The sequence below is a fragment of the Sinocyclocheilus rhinocerous genome, unplaced genomic scaffold (assembly GCF_001515625.1).
Source record: "Sinocyclocheilus rhinocerous isolate Xijiao unplaced genomic scaffold, SAMN03320098_v1.1 scaffold1568, whole genome shotgun sequence".
Taxonomy (NCBI): Eukaryota; Metazoa; Chordata; class Actinopteri; order Cypriniformes; family Cyprinidae; genus Sinocyclocheilus; species Sinocyclocheilus rhinocerous.
Window position 1 is genome coordinate 102,713 of NW_015660888.1, and position 23,391 is coordinate 126,103.

The following is a 23,391-nucleotide window of genomic DNA, read 5'->3' on the forward strand; positions in this document are numbered from 1 at the left end:
CTTTTTTCACCCAAATTCAGAAGCATGGTTTGCAAGTTTATTTGCATGGCATTTGTGAATATAGTCAAAGCTAAATGGTATGACACACAGTAGGATTTTTAGAAAGGCCATTTTAAAAGAGAGAGAATTAGGGAGAATCAAATTATGAATGATTTTACTGCCATTGTGTGTAATAATCATGTAATCCATAAAAAAGTAACTGTAATCTGATTATGAGCATTTTTAAAATGTAATATTTAATTACAATTTTTTTTTTTTTACAATTGATTACATAATCCAGATTACATGTAATCAATTACTACCCAGCACTGTAGGTAAATAACAAGAAGAATAACAAAGTGCAGTAAATAGCAAAACTATTTGTGCTACAAACCTTTACAATTACAACAAGGATATAAGAAATACCAGTTTGCAATATCAAGCTGCATTTTTTGCACAACTAAAAATAACTGGAAATGGATGAAATGGTTGCACCCGTTCTTACGTTAAAAAAATAAGGTGGATAAGGTGAATCTCTTTAAAACCTTGTTGCTGTTGTTCTGAAACAATGCATTTCCTTTCTTAATTTCACGCAACATCCATATGACTATGCTGTGTATTATACTTAACTGAACAGATGTATCAAGTAGGGAAGAGATGGCATGACAAAAAAATGAGTTTGTACTACTGGAAATGTGAATCTTTCTATGAGAGAAAGTGAGGTGACTATCAAGATGGATTCCTATCTAATCACTCCATCGATCTGAGAGAAATCCTCAATAAAAAAGCGATTGTGCCACAAACATGAAAAAGCGTATTTGAGCGCCGAGCTCGCAAACTCTTTAAATGGATGGGAATTCAAAACACACAAAATGATTTTACTGACAGCGCGCTACCAAAGATGTCAAACAAAATAAATGTCATCTCTCGCAGCGTGATGTAGTGAGGAGTTTGACTTCGAAATGAAACGCTCCACGTCTGGGGTGGGCTACTGAGCGCCCACCTCACGAGTAATTCACCAACACTTGATCTACATCATATTTGCTGGAAAAGGTTCAAATGTCCTATTGACGGGTTATTTTTTCTGGAGCGCCAGGGTGCTGTCAGAGGTCAGAGAGAGGCGCAGTGTATGGGAATCAGGTGCCACTGTCCCGCTGACAGTGATGCATTGCTGTGCTCAGGGGGTCACGTATCTGTAAACATGCATTATAAAATCCCAAAGACAAATGTGAGAGACTGACCTGAGAGAAAGCGGCAGCGGGAACATGTGTGTGTCAAGGGGCAGAGATAGCGCTCTTGTTGCAAATGAAGAGGGTCAAGTAATCAAGCTCAGCTGTTTTAAAAACTTTATTTCTCAAACCTTGTAGACAACATAAAACAGCACTGTATTTTCGCACATAATTCGATGCTTGATAATCATTAGACAATACATCTGCTTTTTCTCAATATTGAAGCAGGTCAAACATAAAGGCACATAAGGCTGAGAACACTGAAGGGCTGTTTTTATGCCGTAATAAATAGCCAGACATTCCTATGGCAGTACCTGAACGGACATGTAAACATGGGAGCTATCTCTCGTGGCACAGCACCTAATGTATGCGACACTTCAATAACAGGCACTGAGAGGATATAAATATTATAAATATACTTTTGAACAGGACATTTTTGCATTATTGTAAATAAGAATATTAAATACATTGTCACAAAACAGTGCTTATATGAAGAATGAAATGAAACGTATGTCAATAGCTGCTTGTCTTGCCAAATAAGAGAATAACAAAGAGTTATGTGCTGAAACTTCTGCAAAGTTTAACTTCTACATACAGGTTCTATTGTAAACAAAGACACAATGTATGAATATTAAACTCCGCAATGTAACTAATTATTGAATATTCACAGCTCTAATTGGTAGTTTTACAAAGAAAAAAAAAAAAAGCCCTCACAACAATCCCTTTGACCACTGAACTATTTCAATAAAATGATCACAAGCTAAAATAGGCTCCCTAATGAAAATGGACTGTGTTTTAACACATTCTGCTCAATGTCTCTCCGTGTCAGAGCGGGTGGACCACGAGCAAGGCGATGCCGCAGGCCGCTAACAGCTCTAACAGCCTATTTCAGCCGAGCACACAGATGCTCTCTCACGCTCACTTGAGCAGGGTCACTTAACCATTCAAGTGGCATATCCACTGACCGGCAATCTCTCGACACAAATAACACTAGCTACGACCAATAACTACACATCTCTACCTGCAGAACCATGACACCTTCACTCTCAAGCCCAGAAAATAACAGATTTAAAAAAAGAAAAGAAACTGACATTTTTAAGCTCAGTTATATCAGTGGCAAAGAAAAAGTAAAAAAAAGCCCTCACAACAATCCCTTTGACCACTGAACTATTTCATAGACTTACTAATCTAGGAAATAACACTGCAATTATAATGTGTAGATATTAAAAGGAAACAAATAAACTAAAGGTAAAGAATATGAAAATCAAACCCACACACATACACACGCAAGATGAACAGACAGGTTTATATTGGCAAATTCTCTCTCACTCTATTCCACTTCCATGGCGGACACATCATGCTCGCCGTCTGATTTGTCAGGGAGGCCGGTCTGCTGATCGGCATCTCCTGGCTTCTTCTCTTCTGAGAGGCTCTCTTCTGCTTGCTGCTCTCCAGGTTCTGCTTTCACATGCCCTGGACTGGCTGCTTTACCCTCTAATGAACAAACAAAACAAGTGCTTGTTAGCAAGATTTCTATTTCACTGCGAAAAGATATATAATTGGCATGTAATTGGAATTTGATGCAAAAAATACAACATTGCTAGATCTAAATTTGGTGCATCATTATTTATACCACCATTAATACCATAAAAGTGCTCAAAGTTAAAACAAGGCATTATAGACATAACAGTATGACTTTCTATAAAGCTGCTTTGTATCCGTGTGTACTGTGAAAAGCGCTACACATATAAGTTTGATTTTCTTTCGTTTTAAAATGATCTACGTAAACCTAGCTTAACCTAACAGTCACAACTCAGCTTCATCCACATCCACCCAGACCATTTACTCAAACTAAACTGCAAAAGAGCTCGATCAGAAACTGGTTATGATGACAACCATTAGCAAATGATGAGAGTCAGAGAGATCAGAGAGAAGGTGGTAAACAGTCATGTAAAATTAAATTACACTATTTTTTTGCATTTATTTGCTCAAAACAAGACCACAAAAAAAAATAAAAATAAAAATAAAACCCTTACTGACCTCAAACATTTGAATAATGTAGAATAAGGGACTATAGACAGTCAGCCAATTATTAAATCATAAATAAAGGCCAGAGTTTCCAGAATGTACAAAGTGCAAAATTACAATACTAAAAATACCATTCATAAAATGACAAAACTATTCATTACAAACCAGCAACCAGACTAAAACAGAAAAAAAAATTCAAAAGAAAATTTTACATTTCTAAAAAAAAATTAATTCCAAAAATGAAGATGCATAATTTAAACAGAGCACACACTCGATGTATCATCAGTCATCACTTGATATTGGCTGAGCACATCATAACAGAAGAAAGAGCAAAAAAGTGTGTGTGTGTGAGCAGCAGGTACAGACACAGGGTAAAGCCCTACTAACTAGGCAGCACAGTGGGGGGGAATATAAGACCCTAAAGCCTTTAATCACCTCACAGATCTGCTCTCAGCACATCAGCAAATGTCCTCTCAGAGGGCATGAGCAGCAGGGACTCACACACACGTCTCATCTCACACTCACAATAAACCTGCAGTAAACAAACCCACCCCTTCAAAAATCCTCCATTAATACTGCGCACAAGCCCTCACACTACTCAGAATATCAGGAGCATCTAAACATCGTCTCCTCCTGCTGCTCAGGTGAACTCTGGTGGAGATCTGGTACCTGGGGCAGGTGGAGAGCTAGACAGGTCTGTCTCCATGGCAACAGCAGGGGGGTCTTGGCTCATCTTGGTTTCTGCAGTGAATTCTGGGAGACGCGGGGCCTGGGGACGTGTCTTCCGGGCCGGGTTCAGGAAATAACAGTAGGCACATCTGAATGCTAAAACACAAATGATAAAAAACAAACTCCTCTCATCTGAATGATCCTCAGACATATGAATATGAAAATAAACATGTAGCACATTAATAATGATCTGTGAATGCATCAGAGAGACGGTGCATTCACACTTGTTTACATTCAAAAAAAGTCCTCTTCTGATTTAAAGAGCTCAGTGACATACTGAACAGTTAAACGTTGCTTAAAGTGCTGAATTTCCCTCTCAATCTTACCAATATATTCAAACTCCTCCTTTAAAGCCATGCCATTATGAGACAAACACTGCTGGCATATCAGAGCGTATCTGCAATAAAAAGAGAGAAATTATTTAACCGGAAAAGCTTAAATCATTGTGTTGGTTAAGTCTAAGGACGAAAGAAACCACATGGCATTAAAACCATATTCACACTCTTAAAGGGGTCATATGATGCGATTTCAAGTTTTCCTTTCTCTTTGGAGTGTTACAAGCTGATTGTGCATAGATAAGATCCCTGAAGTTGCAAAGACTAAAGTCTCAAAACCAAAGAGATATTCTTTATCAAAGTTAAGACTCTGCCACGCCCCCCTAAAACGGCTCATTCTAACACGCCCCCACATATCTACCCCAATGATCTTTAAAAAAGCATCATATGACCCCTTTAACAGATGTTACTAGTCTGATAAACCTAGCTTAGCCTTCAAAGCTTCATCCCCATCCACCCAGACCATTTACTCAAACTAAACTGCAGAACAGCTGGTTCAGAAACCAGGGTTATGACGACACCACAAGCACATGATTAGAGTCAGAGAGAGGGTGCGAAACAGTCATGTGAAGTTAAATTACATTACTTAAGATTTGCAAGATTTGTAATGAGATTACAAATCTTGCATGAAAAATTTAGAAAGTTTGGGGTGAGTAAAAATGCAGTAAAAATGAAAATGTGATCGCTTTGGCAAGTACCAGTGCATGTTTTCTCAAGTTAGGAAATGCAGTATATTATTCATGTGTGTAGCACAGAATGGGTAGGGAGAGATACACAACATTTCACATCACTGAGCAATAATATGTCTTTTATAATCCAACCCTGATAAAGAAAAACTGTGAAAAAATGTTTTACATGCAAATGTATCTCATTACAGAAGCTGAAATGCATTCCAAAATTTTCAGGTTTTCTTATCTAATTTTTTTTGTTTTTAAATTTATTTAAAATGTAATACAGCCAAACTGATATTTATTCTCTGAGCTTGGCTGAACTGAAGTTGAACTTCTCTGTATTACATGGTGATCTTTCTTTTTCAGAAATCATATCACACCTTGATTTTGCTCAGTGTAAAGATATAAATCATGATTTCACAATAGACCATTCACCTGTTCTGAGGTCCATCACCCACTAGGTACTCAATGACCCTGTCCATGGCACCTCGCTCTCTGGGGAGGACGGGTCTGGCCAGCGGAGGACCTGGAGGGTGCATTCCTGCGAACACACACACACACACGTGTCAGCACACTCTGCAGAAGTGTGATGGCATCTGTGGCTCAGTGCTGCATGGCCGATGATGAATGATAAGGGGGACAGCTTTTAATAACGACACTGATATGGACCTCCCTCCTCATGCCCGCTGTGATCCACACTCATAATTAATATAATTTAACATCAAGAGCGATCATAGCGAGAAGACTGGTCATTTCTGCCAGACTTGGCATAGTCAGGCATCCCTGCTGCTTACTCATTTACTGGCATATGGAGACGCCGCAGTGGACCAAGGTGCTTTTCACTTCCAATTTCTTCCTAAAGGTGTTTGCTTGAACAGAACCCAGAACTGTTTGCATAGAGCAAAACTTGCACGACTAACACAGCGGGGCCTGTGTCACCTGTCAGTCACTGCTAGCAGATGTTTGTAATCGACCAGGGATTAAAAAAAAAAAAAAGAAAAAAAAAAAGAGTGCTCTCCATTCATAAGATACAGTTAAAACACAGACCGCGACTGCTCCCGTGTTATTTTAGCATTAGATATACACAGATATAGCATTTATTAATATTTTGAATTAGCATTTACTTTTATATTTTTAGCTTTAATTTTACATTTTAATTTTAGTAATTTTATGTGCATTTGTCATTTTAGTTTTTTTATATTTCTATGTAGTTTTAATTTTATTTCAGCTTTGGTCATTTTAATTCTTTAACTTGCAGTTAGTTGGCAAGGCAAAAATTTTGGTTTACCTTTTCATTTCACTTTATATCAGTTAGCAAAAATATTTTTATAAAAACAGACCGAAAGAGCTCTTATTTTAGTATTATTTATATATTAATATAGCATTTATACATTTTTGGAATTAGCATTTTTACATTTTCAAATGTAATTTTAATTTTAGTTTTAGTAATTTTACTACTTAAATTAAATTAGTTGCCAAGGCAACATTTTTAATTTTAATAGTTTTAATGAACCATAACAACACTGGTTTCCTCAAGGTCTTCTTGACTGCTTATTTCTGATGCAATTCAGACTCCACATTACTCTTCAAATGAGGTAAAACTTACAGCACATTTTCTCATAGTTTTGTTTGTTTATATAAAAACCTTGGTTTGGTAAATGGAGCAGGTCATTCAGCTATTAAGAAAATCCAAATGCGGTGAATAGTTCATGTACTGCAAAAATTGAACGTACAAAGTATGATATTCAGGCGTTTAAAAAAAGGGGTAGGGTTCCTTTAACAACAAAGGAAATGAATACAGATCTGTGATGAAACACCACTAACAGCCCATCTATGACAAGCAAAGTCAATCAGATGTTTAGTGAGGGACATGAGACTCACCCATCGCTGGGCCAGGCGTGCCAGCCGGGGTCCCAGGCCTCCTGATCAGACCATGTGGGGTTGAGGTAGACCGACCTTTTTCAGGCGGCCCTCCCGGGGCAGACAGTGGAGTAGGGGGGACTGCAGGGGCAGGGACAGGAGGTGGAAGTCCAGCAGGACGAGGGGACACATGCCGCTGACGCAGCTCTGAGAAGAAAATGACATGATTCTGACAATGAAATATGAAACCTGATAAGCTGAAGTCTACATTTGGGGTCGCTAACATAATTTAGTCACAAATAAAGTGATCTAGAAACAGGAAAAATGAGTCAAATCATTTTGTTTCTACCACCATTCCTAAATTATAACACAGAAACCTACCGTTTAAAACTCAACTCACATGTTGCTGGTTAAAACTACTTTCCCTGCCCATGTGGCTTTTCTTTCATCAGTAAGAAAATGTATTAAACATTATTACAAGTAGTTATTACATTCTGATGAATGAAAATGTGTGTGTGTGTGTGTGTGTGTGTGTGTGTAAGTCTTGAGTCTCGTACCGGCAGGGATTGTAGGTGGGGGGAGTGAATGTACAGCGCTCTCTCCCACCTTCAATACCACGACTGAGGTGCCCTTGAGCAAGGCACCGAACCCTTTGGATGGGTTAAATGCAGAGCACTAATTCCAAGTATGGGTCACCATACTTGGCCACATGTCACTTTCACTTTCATATATTAATAAGAATGACATGTACATGGTTCAGCTGTGAGTTCATGTTAATTTTATAGGGGGAATACCTTGGCCTGGCCTTGGAGTTGCAGGTGGGCCAATGGGTTGAGCCTCTAACTCCTTCAGAGAAAACGAAACAAAAGCATGAATATTTGCACATATGTAATAGATTAATTTGTAGATTTAATATTAAGGTACTTACAAGCTTTTTCTTAGAGTCTGGGTCAAACCGTTCCAGAATAAGCTTGGCATTTTTGTAGGTTTCAGTTTCCATGACCTGTTCAAGCTGTTTGAGAAAACATTACGATCACGTAATCACAATTACATCAAACGGTGATGCCAACTGACTAACATCAAATACTGAAAACATATATTGTTAGGAATTTCAAAAACCTTTTCGATTTATAAAGAATGCATCTGTCCAAGTCAAATGAAGGAGCTAGACCTGCTGCTTATATTTGGGTTTAAAAACAAAGAAACTCAACCCGTTTTCTCACCGTCTTCTGTTTAGTTTTATTTTAAAACTTAATTTCAGGGAAAGAGCAAATAGTGCTAATTATTTAACTTTAATGAATAGAATAATTACAAGCCCTACTGCGATAATGGGGAGTGTGAAAATCCATCAGCTGTAATTATTGAAAGTTATTAGACATGACAGTGGATGACAAGCAATTTCTCAGATTGATTTGAATGCATCTGTCCAAGTCAAATGAAGGAGCTAGACCTGCTGCATATATTTGGGTTTAAAAACAAAAACTCAACCCGTTTTCTCACCGTCTTCTGTTTAGTTTTATTTTAAAACTTAATTTCAGGGAAAGAGCAAATAGTGCTAATTATTTAACTTTAATGAATAGAATAATTACAAGCCCTACTGCGATAATGGGGAGTGTGAAAATCCATCAGCTGTAATTATTGAAAGTTATTAGACATGACAGTGGATGACAAGCAATTTCTCAGATTGATTTCCTCCCATCACTAAACACTATTAATTTAAAGACAAGTCGTTACCCAAGCACTTTACCAAGTAAAGTCTCTTTGCCAATTACCCGCGGTCTTCATTGATTTCAGATTATTTATTAGAAGCAGAAATTATCTCTTTCTCTCACTGACAGCAGAGGGGCACAATATGATGAAAGGAAAACAGGACGTTGTTGTGCTAACATTAGCATAGGGCTAACCAGCTCACAGGGGAAGAGGGAAGCACCCTGACTAGGTGAAAGTTGCTCATATTAAAAGATCCTACCATATAAGACAAATATCAGAAAACAGATGCAAAGTAGGCCAAAATGAACTTCACACCAGGAAGTGACATTCAAAGAAAGACACTGCTACTGATTACTCACTATTTTCTTTTTGTCTGCTGTCAGCTCTTCTAATTTTTCATCTAAGATGCAAAAAATAAAAAGAACAGAAAAATGAATGCGTAGATATGATCAACACTACTGGGTCTACATAGTAGACTGACCTCATAATGAGAACAAATATAAAATCAAGTTCAAATCCAGATTTCGCTGCCGTTTACTGTTCGCAAGGAAATTCTTACTGTTTGTCTCCGTTCGTCTCTTGTATAAAATAATCAGCAGTTTCCTCAGCAGCCAAACTCTGCAGACAGGAAAAAAACTCATTTCTAAAGTCATCACCATGGTATTTTTGATATTCATACACATCAAATATCTAGAAAATGTACACTGAATCAAAACCAAATGCATACATTTGACTATCCTTCTACTGGTCTGAATTCAAAGACTGAAAGTACTTACAACAGAGGAAATATCAAGAATGGTGATGCCACAATTAATTTTCCAATCATCTGCTCTGGGATGTACCACACGTAGATGACTGTACAGGCTATCAAGTACAGCAGGGCTGAGTACAACAGCAGTCTGTAAACCCATAACTTCAGCTGCTTCTGGTTCTTCTCTCTGTATTCCTCAAGGGCCTGGATATCCTGAGGGAGATCAATTAAAACACTCCATAAAACTCCACAAGGGCAGGGATTACATTTATTCATTTGGCAGATGCTTTTATCTAAAGCGACTTTTTTTTTGTTTAAAAAACAAACAAACAAGCGATTAATCATAAGATGGCAATGAACATCAGAAGTGCCTGTTATACAAGTTTTCAGTCATAGTTCAAAACAATAAAAGCTAGGAAAGGAAGATATTAAGAGAAAATAAGGGCGTAAAAAAGTGAAAGAAATAGATTTTTCCATTTCTTTTTTTTTTTTATTAGTAAGTTGCATTCAAATAGCAGGATAAAAACTGCTCCGATATGGAGTATCATTCATATTTAATTACATTTTTATCAAAATTACAACAAGAAAAAGCAAGTTATGTGTTTGTCTTTAAAATTGTACCTAGTATTGAATAGGAAACGTATTGGAAAAGTTGTGTTGTCAAAACTTGAATCAAATCTCCATGACCTAAATACCTAAAGCAGAACTTGAGAGACTGGCTCTGATCAGAACCTGCAAAAATTTAACTTAACTGCGCACCAATCTAATCTTGTCATGATACGAATCAGGTCAAACGTGTTTAAATCTCATGTCTTTGGCTTCTGAACAGTAAACGTACAAACAAGTTATTTGTACAATACTCAGCCAAGCTCGAAGATATGGCAATTGAACAGAGCTCTCTTAATGAGGTGTTACTAGATTGCCCCCATCCTAAAATATCTAATGCCAGTTACACAGTGCCTGTACTGTGGCAGACTTGTGTGTCTGTCTGTAACCTTGTGTTATTCTATGAGCCACAACTGAACCTAAAAATAAAAAAAAACAAGTCACCTTCAAAAAAAAAAAAAAAGTGTAAATATACCTGCACTGTAATTAAGACCAGTTCAAGTATTCCCATGGCCTAACTGCATAAGGACACCATCAATGTCAGGAAAGTATAATAGACTGAATGGGTGATGTCAGGAAATGGTTGAAAGGCTTGTGCAGTTTTATACCTTATCAAGACCCTCCAAGACCTCCACAGTGGTTGGCTTTGCCTGTGGATGGATACAGTACAGTTGGCAACAATAAAGCAAGCTCTCACCAAGAATAAAGCAATCTTTGCACAGCTGAAATTGGTAGGAGGTACAAAAAGTACAAAAATTGTGAAGTTTCTCTATTTAGATTTCGGTGTACCTCAGCATGTTATATCAACTCATTAAATATCAAATCACACTTTTAATAGTGAGACCTTTGAAAGAATAATTCACCCAAAAATTAAAATTTGCTGTAAATTTACTAACCATCATGCCATCCAAGATTAGCATTACATCACTTGCTCACCAATGGATCCTCTGCAGTGAATGGGTGCCGTCAGAACGAGAGTCCAAACAGCTGATAATAACTTCTTGTGAAGATCAAGCACCAAACACAGTCCAGAACAGTTATACAAATATGACAGTGTATTTTGATGCAAGATGTGATTTTGATGGACATTTTCACTGGAGGAAGCGTTATTATGGATTGTGGACTTCTATTTTGGCTACAAGCGACAGTTTAAAGTTAAAACACCTTAACATAATAGATTTGTTTCTTACAAACATGCAGTTTTTCCCTTCACAAGATTACTTGGATTATTTGTGAATTATTGTGATGTTTTTCAGCTGTTTGGACTCTCATTCTGACGGCACCCATTCACTGCAGAGGGCCCATTGGTGAGCAAGTGATGGAATGCTACATTTCTACAAATCTGATGAAGAAACAAACTCATCTACATCTTGGACGGCCTGAGGGTGAGTACAATTTCAGCTAGTTATAATTTTTGGGTGAACGGTTCCTTTAAAGCTTTGTAGCAGTCAAGAAAGACAACACCACACCATATATCTGTGTGGCATTTCGATCAAACCACATTCAAATCAAATTGCAGACCTTAACATTAATATTGGATGCAGCCTAAGTGTACATCTTTGAGTCAGTGACTAAAGCACATTTACCCTCCACCGAGACACCACACCCCCCATCTTGTGAGGGCAGTCTTTCTCTCTAAGCCTGGGCTCTGTTACTCTTGTTACTCCACGCCGAAGCCAGACACCTGCTCACAATAAAGACAACAGTTTCTTTCAGCAATAACAATATTTAAGTAACAAACAAGATCACGATAGATGTTTTTCCACTTGAGATAACATTGATTATAACCTCTGCAGGCTTTCATTTACAGTATTTAAATGCTTAAGTCACACTTGTTAGAAGTGTGTATATCTTCAAACAAACGCCACATGAGTTTTTCCTCAAAACCAAATTCATTTTCTAATCCATTTGATTTTTAGTGGATGTATGAAGTCGCTTCTCAAGTTCACACAGGTGTCCTAGCAGAGGAACCACAGGTGTAGACAACCACATTAACTAGCAGCATGTCTTAATTTTCAACAGTGTATCTACAGCTTAGTCATTTCAAACCACACAAACTTATTTTCAAGAGTGTATCCGTGTCATCTTTCTTCACATCAAATACCTCTTCGTTTTCTGTTGCAGTGACATTAAGAAAGTGTGGCTCATGCAGGCTTAGATGCATCAGATCAGTGATATCAAATATCACCACAGCTCACACCAAATCTGGAGGCTCTGAAAAGTAACAAGACACTCCTCTATTTTAAACCACAGAGTCCTCAAGAGCTCAGACAGAGGGCCCTTCAACCACACAGACTGGTTTGAGAGTGAATGAAACAGGGTGGACTGTGGTGGGAGAACTGCGAGGAGCAGCAATGAAAGTCACTTTATTTATAACTTCATTCAGCCTCACCCGTTCAACTTAAGACTAATGCGTTTTAAGAACAGAAAACAAAATCAAGCTCTTATATCTCAGGAAAATCAGGTTGACTGTGAAGCTTTAAAAATTACCCTTTAAAACAGATATACTTGTAACTCGTTCAGTTTTTACTATCTCTGTTTCTAGTTTCGTTCTGTTAGCTGAAACATTGCGCTTTAAATGTGTTATTAAAGAATAAACTCGACGACTGATGATATTTCCTAAAACTACAATAGCAGGACTCCTTTAATTTGTATATGCAGATTTAAAAAGCATCACCTTAGACTCGTTGCTGTCAGCTGATACAGCGGCCATTATTAGACGAAATGTTGTGCTCTCTTTCATGCAGCGCGCTGTTACGCAGCTTTCTTCTGCATAAACACGCTGAACGCGGTCATAACAAAACATAATTTAGGATGCCTTACCCGTGAATAAGATATCCAGACGAGACTTGCCTTATTATTCCTCTACTTCAACGGTCTATGTCATCAAACTGCTCCCACAAGCCCACGCGGCACGGAGTCGGACCTCCTTCCTTCACCGCTCTGTCACGTGATCAAGCACTTTCTCTCTCTCTCAAAGCGCGGGAAAATAGAACGAACGTCGCGCCGTTCTTCCTTAGCGTTCACGTCACCACGGAAACAAATGGTTTATTGCAAAAATACATATAATACTATAAATAATACTATAATAGATAATACAAATTATGTTTACGGATGTGACGATCTTGCTGTTACTGTATTTGTAAACAAAAGTTGTGTAAAAATGAATTAAAAGCTTTATTCTATACAACTTTTAGCCTATTTAAAATAATGAAATTGAAATAATAGTATAATCAATTTAAAAACATTAATGAGTGAATGAATGTCCAATCAGTAACACTTTTATGCTATTGACTGAAGTGGAAACATACACATTGCTAATATTTCAGCAGAAGTAATGTATAGGCTACTTGAGAAGTCAACATATGCTTTCTGCCATACATTACATCAGTTTATTCGGATTAAGATAATTGGAAAGTACAGTTTACATATCAATTTATTATTCTGATTATTGTTTAAAGGCATGTTACAGTCCTGGCAAAGAGGAAACCCCTGTTTTTGTGTTCACATACAACAAAAACGGTCACTGGATAGCTGTTCAGTAAGTCACTACTTTATTATGACTTATGGCTTATGAAAATTTTTAAGAGCAGGCCTACTTTCTAAAGAAAAGTAGAACTTGAAAGGTCTGCATTGGGTAGTGAAATGTAGCCTACAGTGTAAATGTGTGATGTGCACTTTTGGTTATTTTTTATGTAGCTCAAAAAAAATCCTATATTAGGTTTGTCCGTTCCATTAATTCCAACACCAAAATTCACTCAAAATCACTTGAATTTGAGTATATAATAGTGATGGCTGTCTTTGTTTAGGTGCAGTATAACATGACGAGGAGAACATTTGATGTCCTTGTAGAGAAGCAGAGCATAGGTCATATGCTATTTGTAGTTTTGGGGATGTAACGTAATATAGGCCTGTTTAGGTTAATTGTGGTTAAATATCAATTAATCTTAACGCGTGAGGCACATTTTTATTTATTTACTTTATTTTTATTTATTTATTTATTTTCTACCTAACCCTTAAATTTAGTTTTGTTGGTGTAACCTAATGCTTTTTGGTTATTTCAGTGATGTTAAATAGGTAATATTTTTAACTGAAAAGTCAATGAAGCACATTTTTAGGTTATTATTTTTCTCAGTTGCCCAGAGTTGACAAAAACAGGAACATACAACAGGAATGTATTATTTGCCATGATTAAAGAGAGGTAGAATGTGTATACTTTACTGCTGAATAATAATAATAATAATAATAATAATACATTTTTTATTTACATTTTGTTTTATGCCATTTGAGTGATATATATGTGTATGTGTGTGTGTGTGTGTGTGTGTGTGTGTGTATGGTTTAGAAAACATTCTATATCTGTAATTGTCTGTATTTAGTCATTTTTACAGTATCCCAGTATTTGTAATTAATTCAGCTAAATGAATGTCTTAAATTAATCTGGCATGAAATAAATATCTCAAAAGCTACATTATCCTTTTCAGCACTTTGAAAAGTAGTGATCTGAAATTTTGATTCAAAATAAAAAAAGGTGCATATTAGCGTTATTTGGACATTATATTGCTATATGAGACCACTGCAAGACTGTTAAAAAGCACAGCAAATATTTTGTGAGAAAACTGCCAATGCTTCTTATGGTTGGTGCTCTATATTTGGAGTCTGATAGCTCTGAAATGGAGAGAGGATGGGGCATTCAGCATGAAATCTAGATCTAGCATAAGTGCTAGAACGACCATACTGCCTCAGCAGGAATAATGAAGATCAGCACCACGGACAGCAACTACACTTATAAATGTATAACTCTCACAACACAGTGTGAGTAGATTGAATCCAGTGCACTGTGTACTTCATCATAAAGTAACAAATTTAGCTTGTATATGGTCGTAAAGCAATAATGCATCTTCGCAATAATGCATCTTCCATAAGAACCAGTTGTACAATATGTCTCTATGTCACTGGACCAGAAGTACATATGTTCTCAGTGTTGGTGGTGACCACTCTGGACTAAGATCTAAAAACAAGACCTTGCTTATTATGACACGGAGCAGATATTTTAAGATATTAAGATTTTTTTTTTCCCCCCAGACAAAAGAAAGTCAATTGAAATCAAAAACTGTTTGGTTGCCAAAAGTCTTCAAAATACCTTATTTTGTGTTTTGCAGAAGAAAGAAAGTCATACATGTTTGGGATGACATGAGGGTGCGTAAATGACAGAATTTGAACTATCCCTATAAGATATACTGGCATTGTGGAGCCAAAACTGATATCTTATTGGCTTGTGTATTTGTACATGCATAGGTTGTGGGGTTGTTGTGTTGCCCGCCATTTGTCCCCACATAACATAAAATCTATAAAAGACACATTAAAGGCAGACTGAGAGCATGCATTATCTTTTTATTATGACACTTTTCTTATGTCCATTTGTTTCTAAAATCATTGCTGAATGGTATTTAATACTAAATAATGTCATTGTAAATGAGCTGCAGCATCTTCATTAAGAGATCCTCTTCATTCAATATAATTAAATAGTTTAGCAAATTAAACACACTGATAGCAGATTAAACACACACACACACACACACACACACAGTTTGTCTTGAAAGATGCACACTGCATGCATTCAGAAGTATATTGTATTGTATTGCATTGTATAGGCAATGGGACTCTGTTTTCTATTGCTTATTACTGAGTTCAAACATACAGTTTGCTTTGTAGTTTTACTCAACCCATACACTTTGTAATGCCTTCTTTATTTGCTGTGACTAATTAGAGCTGATCTAGACATCTCAGATTCAATATCAATATTTGTTCTTATACGGGGTCTGTTTGTTTTCAGTTTGAGTATTGATTAAAATTGTGTAATATAAAGAATTTGGTCATTTTACTTTGAAACAAAAATATCCTCTGGAAATCTTCAAAAATTTTCATAAATTGTAATTATTCGTGTGCTATGTGAGTATACATATCATTGACCACTGTCAATGGGACTCATTTAAAGCAAGAGACTGCACTCTCTGTTTCAGTAATATGGAAACTAACGGCGAGACTGACAGACTGCTCACGAATTAGCGCGCAAAGCTGCTGCACTTCTCACAGAGTAACAGCTGTCAGGAACATTACAGTGCAACAAAATCACTACATGTTTAATATAATGACGTGCCAGTGTACAATAATTATAATATTTCTTAGAAATCGATACATTTGAAAAATTGTGATGACATTTTAGGTAGGATAAATGATTCGCAAGTAGCCATTCGAACCTCGTGCCGCGCGCCTCTGCCAGATTTGCACGCTACTGTTTAACCTGACCCCGACAGCAGTTGCATGATCAAGTCGCCCGCAAGAACTTTCCACAACTCGCAGTTAATTTCACTGAATCTGATTAAAAACAATCCTCCGTTATTATTGCGACAGAAATGTGGTTATCTTTATGGCGCCTGGACGTTGAACTCATCACGTTGTTGTAATGATGGTCGTCAGTATAGGTCTGTTTGGCGGTGAAATGGTGCGCAGTGTATCATAGGCTATGCTGTTAAAATGAAACTCATTCACTACTTCTCTGGAAATTATCGTCAGTCGGACAAAGGGTTATAATTTATGGTAAATTAATTCAAGTAATACGGAATGAATGGGTTTCCACTATTATGCGCTGACTGTAAATTGCAAGTGTTTCCTACTTGCACTGCTGTCAGATTTTAACGGGAAACGGAAGGCAATTGGCGTGAGCTTTTTCTGCACATCAGATGCATTCAGATATGTCCCAGAATGTGCCAGGTGACATTAACCATATGAGGTATAGGTGCAGCTACTTGCCATAAATGCACGTTGTTCTTGTTCGACAGAACGAGTACTGGTGTTGACATGTTTCACACTCAAAGTGAGCATTCTGAAAATATACATTGGCAAAATGTGATATAATTAACGTGTTATTTTAGTATCATGTTTTGACCCCCATTTTCTCCTGCAAACCAGACCTTCTCATTGGCAGCTTATAGCAAACAGACAGCTCAGCCATTAAAGCAAGTGAAGGCAATTTTCAAGGATAATTGCGAACATGTTTTAATACATATGCATGAAAAACATTTTCTTTTTTGAGGGAGAGTCGCTCCGACTTAACGTGCTTATGCAATTGATTGAGGGGATGACCTGCTATTCCAAATGTTATTTGAGAACTATCAAAATGTGCAGACTTGCAAATTGCCCATGCTTGTATCTGAATTACTACCCCATTCATCATCATTATGGGTTGATAAGTTAATTTAACCATTTCATTCTGCCTTAATGAGCTATAGTTAAATTAATGTCACATAATATATGAAAGCAACATTTGAACAGAAGCGTTCATTTGAGACAAACAAGGGTAGTTTCATTTGATGCATAAATCTCCTCATCACAGCCGGTGCTTCTGTTACCACTAACCTTTTCCCTTCTGTTCCCTCGGTATTCTTTAATGCTGTCAACAAAAAACAAAGCAAATAATAAAGCTTTGTTGCCTAGCTGTTTAAAAGACGGCCATTGACTCAGTGTAATGAACTCAATGCACGCCATTGTTTGGTGTATTTTCCGGTTTCAATCACGTTCACCATTTTTTTTTTTACGCAGTCCATTTACCCAAAACCAAATTATGGCAGCATATATGGCGATCTATAACGCAGTATCATCCAAATCTAATTTATAGGGCGGTGTAGTCGTTAGCACGTCGAACTGTGAGGGTTTTAGTTCCATCTCTGCAACAACTGCATGGGTTCGGGATCACCCTGCTTAGACTTCCCCGAGAATAATGAAATCTGTAGACATTTACCAAAGTCTTCTGTTTATCTGATTAAAAACTAAAACCTGTCTTTATAGCATAATTCTTGCGTGGACCTATTAATATAGCTATGGTATCATTTCACTGAAATTTTAGTGCAGGTGTTCCGTTGAGTGCACCGTTTTCTTCTCGCCAGACGTGTTTGTGAAGTTCCACCTTAAAACAACAGTCTTTTGCCCCCACGTGCTCCCTGTAGTTCGGATTTTGTCCTCCCCGCAGCAGCTGTCACCTCGCATTACTCGCAGTCAGCTAAATGAAACATTATTCTAAACATATGCATCGTAATCAGTTCGGTCACACTTACAAGAACACGCGTTAATAAGGCAATCAATCACAGTGGAACAAGCGAGTTGTTCTGCAACAGCTCATAAACAGTGTGTAATGAAGAATTGGAGGTTAGCATGCCACGCGCTGATCAGATAATCAATGTCAAAGATGCGGTGAATGTCAGTAGATGTAGTTTTTATGTCGTTTCTATAAAATCTTCAATTTACAACAAGCAGTTCAATTACCCAGAAAATACAGTCAATTAAATGGGCGTGATTGGACAGTAGCGGGGGGATCATCGATCTTTGCATTTCTATCTTGGTGGTGGACATTTAATTTGGTTTTTCTATTAGCACCGAAATAAAGAAAAAATAAAATATATTAAACAAGCCGCAGATTTATTTTCTTGTCAAAAGCAATTCGGCTAAGGTGACAGACAGTTTGCTGCATTTTATGATGAATTCTTTTTTCAGTCTTTGCACATTGGATACAAAACTGATGGCGTTATTGTGGCCAGTGTTTTTCTGCCCTCTGTCTTCTCCAGTTTGCCTCTCCATCTATCTCAATGCCTTTGTTGTATGGGTTGTAACCCTCGCCTTGGTAAAGAGCATAACGAAACAAGGCGATACATCACACTCTTGCTGCGCCTCTAATCGCATTTCTTTAATGGGGACGTTCAAAAAGAAAGCAACTTATCTCAAAGTCCCCCGGGAATATTCCGGTATATATTTAACCAGGCTGCAATTAACGACAGTATCAGCTTGTATCATTTAGAGGTAATGTAAAAATAATGGTAAATTATAGGGCCGGAATGACCCGTGATCGCAGACTCCATATTCCCTATAGTTTTAGTGTCGTTTTAATTAATGCCAGACTCACTTTCTCACCAAGGAGAAAAAAATGTGTTAACAGAGCAGGAACGCTTCACACACTATTGCCTTTTTTTCATTGAAATATTGATCTTTAAAAAGAAGATGAAAAGACCTCCGTTGATTTAAAATCACATTTTTAAAATGTAGGCTACTTACAATACATTTAATTTAGCCTACGTGTGTTTATTATTGTTTAGAATTAGACTGAACAAAAAAAAAAAACTAATTCAGAAATTTAAGTAATAAAAAGATGGTAAAACAGTGGACAAAAACGTTATAGGCCACATATTATATTTGATTTGAACTTGCTTTCAGTTAATAATTAGCTATTTGCAACGTGCACAATGATAACGATATTAAAAATTGCTTTTTAAATATTTATTTTCCAAGAACAACACCATCAATAAATAACATAATATACATTTTTATATTGCACATTTTTCTCAAGTGAAAATATGAAAATTCATACAGTCGGCAATATGTAAAATACAGAGACGTAATGTACAGAGTTGTGTTTCACGGCAACCCTTGGGAGAGGAGCAAAACACTGGGATTTTAGTATTGTCATTTATTGAACAGACGGCAACCAGCCCCGCGCAACAACTCAGAAACATCTTCTTTCATTTGAAACGGTAAACAGCAAATGCAATATGCTTTATATACAATGAGTGATCATTTTGGCTTGCTACATGATTTGAGGCCTGATATTCCTTCGCTTTTAAATTGTTCTGGTCTGGTGAACTAATGTCAGATTAATTGAGTACCTAAAACAATTGTGTAATCCTAACATTAAATAAACATCCAGCCAGTCACATAAATAAATAAGAATAATAAAAATAAATAATAATAACAAAAAATGTAAGAAGGGGTAGGCTATTTGTGCCGTTCAATAATTTCAAATGAAAGTAAAAAAAAAATGGTTTAATACATTTTAAACGTGACTATGCGTGTTATGACAAAATATCTCACTATTTGATCTGTACAAGTGCTATTTTGCTTTTTTAAAAATGTGGTTTTATGCAAGGCAGAATTCCGCCCAGTGACAAAAAATATGTATGCAGACAGAAATGCATGAGCAATTTGTCTGAAGTTTGGGGTCAGATCAGGGAGAGTCCCTCGAGCAGCACTTTCAGAATAGCATCATCTTACGCTTTGGTCCCTTAACCAATGCTTAAGTGGCACAACCAGTGTATATTCTCTTTACTGCACGATGTGGTCCAATCTAATCGAAAATAATATTTGCATACATTTTTTAATAAATGATAATAAGACTAAATTAAATAATTACTATAATAATAATAATAATAATAAACTACTCGTATTTAAAAATCAATTACCGTTTTGCTCATTCTATATCGTTTTAATACTGTGTTGTAACATGTTTAAAAGGCCTTCGATGTCCATAACAGTGTATTTTAAATATATTTTTATATATAATTCTGGGCGTTATAGGCCTTACTGGAATGGAAATGATGTCCCTTAAATTAGAAATAATAATAATAATAATAATAATTACATGTGCTTCAAATGAAAGAGTGTATGCAGTACTATCTATTGAGCGCGCTTTCTTCTCTATGGTCCGGTGAGGACACCGCAGTTTTACTGAGAACTGCTGCCGAGTATGGCAAAAATCCGCTCTCGGACCTCTGCCCTGTCGCTGTGCAGGTGAAATCAGAGCTGGTGCTCCTGGAGCCCAGTGCGCTGGCGGCCTGACTGCTGTGGCAGCTGAGACATGAGCACGGCCCGGTAACTGAAGGCGCACTGACTGCTGCAGCGGCCGCCGCCGCCGCCGCTGCTGCAGCCGCGGAGCTGTTCAAACCTGCCGGTGACTGGTATAGTCCTGGATGCCGGAAACTACACAACAGCTCTGGGCGCGAATATGGATGAGAAAGCGCACGGAAAGTATCAAGGGGACGTATAGAGGTAGCAAATGGTGAAGAAGCGGCTCCAGAGGCGGCTGCCGCAGCAGCTGCTGCCGTGACACCGACATGGGGGTAATAGTGAAGTGGCATGTGGGAATGAAAAGGGTAAGGCAGACTTCCGGTGGCGGCCGCGTGCGTCATCATATAGGTGTAGAAGCTGGGATCGGCGGGATGTGGCCAGGACATGGCAAGCCGCTGCCGCTTGTCCTTCATTCGTCGATTCTGAAACCACACCTACACGCATCCACAGAAATATACACAGGTAACAATTAAGGATCAGGTGAACAGTGGCGAGAAGCGAGAACAAAACAATTAAACACTACAGTTTAACTGGCCAAACAACCTCAAGACCTGTGCATTTATTTTTGCTGAGCGATTAGGTAAAACTTTATGATCAGAGGAGTATTTGTGTCATTTTCGAATCGACCGATAATTTTCTAAATGGACCCCCTTGGAAAGGTTTCTATGGTTAATATGTTACGTGAGCACAGATGGAAATAGGCAGGTTTTTGCATCAGACAAAATAAAATAATAGATTGTTTTTTTTTTGTTTTTTTACACATTACGTATGTTTAATACAACCCACATTCGTGTGTACAGACTACATGTTATCTGTAAACAGTATTTAAGAGAATGCATTATTTTTGGGGGCATATAAAATTGCGTGTTTGTGTAATCTATACTGTGCTGGTGGCTGTAAAAGGGTAATATTAGCTAAACATTTTATGAACATTATAAATTATAAGAAACATATTCTGCCTTCTCTGGAAAAAAAGGTAAACCAAATCAGACCAATACCTTTATTGTTGTTTCGGGTAAGTTTAATGAAGCGGCCAGTTCACACCTCCTGGGTCTTGAGACGTAGTTTTCCCTGTAAAATTCTTTCTCCAATCTTCCAATTTGTTCTCGGGTAAACGCAGTCCGGTATCTCCTCACCTGGTCCGCGCTCGAACTGTTGGAGTTACTGAAGGAACCGTTCATATTCGACAATGAACTTGTATTGGAGGTTCCTGAATTACTGTCCGAAAAACCTAAATCGGATAATGAAAGAAATAAAAGACAAATGTATAAATATTTTAAACATGGGTATTTGTCGTTTATCACGTTAATTTGTACAATAAAATAAAATATACAAGCACATAAAATAATATCTGTGATTGCATTTATAAATGCATAAATACAATTCAAGTGAAACTTGTTAGGTTTATATTTAACTTTATTTGTCAGAAAATCTAGATGCAGTGCGAAATGATTTTAAACCAAAAATGAAAGCCACAGAGTATCAACAATTAAAGACAAAGGTATCCACCGATTCCATAATTTTAACACTGAAAAATGTATGCAGCACACATAATGCAACCTCAGATCATTTAATTCGTTAAAGGCAACGGTAAAAGACGTGCCAGCACTCTGAGAGACTTGAGAAAAAATGCTACCTTAAAATATATAACATAACATAAAAAATGTAAATGACAAAAATAATAGTAAATCAAGTGCCATTTAGGGCTAAATTTAAAACTTTGTGATGCCCACTCAAATTAGCGTTTGACGACTCGATCAGAGTTTCCATGTAATTTGTTTACCTCTGCTATTGTTTTCCTTCTGTTGGCTGATGCTGCCCGGTGAGCGATGAGACGGGCAACCCACTTCCACATCGCTGTTCATATCGGAGTCAGGAGAAACTTCAGGATACAGGTTTATTTTCTTCCTGCTTTCGGAGGACGATACCTCTGTGGAGGAGGTATTGTCGCTGTGGTGGTTTCCGAATAAGCTGTCGATTTCGAACTTGCCTTTGGTGGGAATATCCCCGAGACTGCCATGCAGCGAGGCGGAAGTTATTCTCGGGCTGAGGCGACCTGCGTGCTGAGAATTTTCCAGGGCCTCAAGCACCGCGTTACCGGCCGAGTCAGAGAGGTTGGAGAGCCTCTTTCCTGCCACTGGACTGTGTAGTCCCCTTTCCATCAGAATCATTTCTTTTCTTATCCTCTCCATCACGAAGTCGTGCAGAAAAAATCCAAAGTCCCAGGGCTGGTGCTCCGATGACTGGTGGCGGATCTAATCCGCATTCAGCTCAGCTACCGCCTCTAAATAATATAACACCTTTATGAGCTGGAAGCAAAAAAACAGAGGAATGCCAGTGCGGGCAACGAATGACTGCTCAAAATGACCCGCGCATCCTCTCTGGTCCAGAAAGTCATTCATCAAAAAGTGGTTTGCGCCTTCGTCGTTAAAGGTGCGCGTGACGCGGTTCGAATGATCATTTATTGTAACAGGTTTATAAGCAAATAAATAGGAGAGAGACTGTCATCGGTTGATAGAGTCGGCCCTTGATCGGCCAGACGCGTATATCCAGGTGGAGAGAGAGAGGAGAAGTGAGGAGAGCAGCTTCTGATCCGAGTCTGTTTTAGATGGCTCCTGGGGTTGGCCTCTGGGGTGAAATTGACAGTCTGATTAATAAAATGAGCGCGGCAACATTTCCCTCGTCATTTAGGAATATCATTATGCTTTGATTCTCTATTGTTCCTTCCTTCTGTTCTGGCTCTCCCACTCCCTCTCTCTGAGCTGATTCTTTTTTCTTTCTCCGTCGATTATTTCACACAGACGTTTTCGAATGAGAGGCAT

At 37.7% G+C, this 23,391-nt stretch overlaps 2 protein-coding genes across 3 annotated transcripts; both read right to left on the reverse strand.

Annotated features, from left to right (window-relative positions):
- Positions 1-2,358: 2,358 nt before the first annotated feature.
- On the reverse strand, positions 2,359-12,855 carry LOC107725829 (protein lunapark-A-like). 2 transcript variants are annotated; one of them, XM_016535228.1, is made up of 13 exons: positions 12,722-12,855; positions 11,485-11,582; positions 10,507-10,548; positions 9,318-9,505; positions 9,101-9,159; positions 8,901-8,941; positions 7,760-7,843; positions 7,626-7,677; positions 6,853-7,038; positions 5,407-5,512; positions 4,292-4,362; positions 3,906-4,061; positions 2,359-2,702 (listed from the first exon to the last, which is right to left on the reverse strand). In XM_016535228.1, the coding sequence occupies exons 2-13, from the start codon at positions 11,509-11,511 to the stop codon at positions 2,539-2,541; spliced, it is 1,176 nt and encodes a 391-aa protein (XP_016390714.1). In that variant the 5' UTR covers positions 11,512-11,582; positions 12,722-12,855; the 3' UTR covers positions 2,359-2,538. The 2 variants fall into 2 exon arrangements, with proteins under 2 accessions (XP_016390714.1, XP_016390715.1); XM_016535229.1 differs by lacking the exon at positions 12,722-12,855 and adding an exon at positions 12,003-12,062.
- Positions 12,856-20,394: 7,539 nt separating this feature from the next.
- On the reverse strand, positions 20,395-22,761 carry evx2 (even-skipped homeobox 2). The gene is made up of 3 exons (XM_016535220.1): positions 22,353-22,761; positions 21,568-21,800; positions 20,395-21,003 (listed from the first exon to the last, which is right to left on the reverse strand). Exons 1-3 carry the CDS (start codon positions 22,759-22,761, stop codon positions 20,395-20,397), a joined length of 1,251 nt encoding a protein of 416 aa, XP_016390706.1.
- Positions 22,762-23,391: the final 630 nt, after the last annotated feature.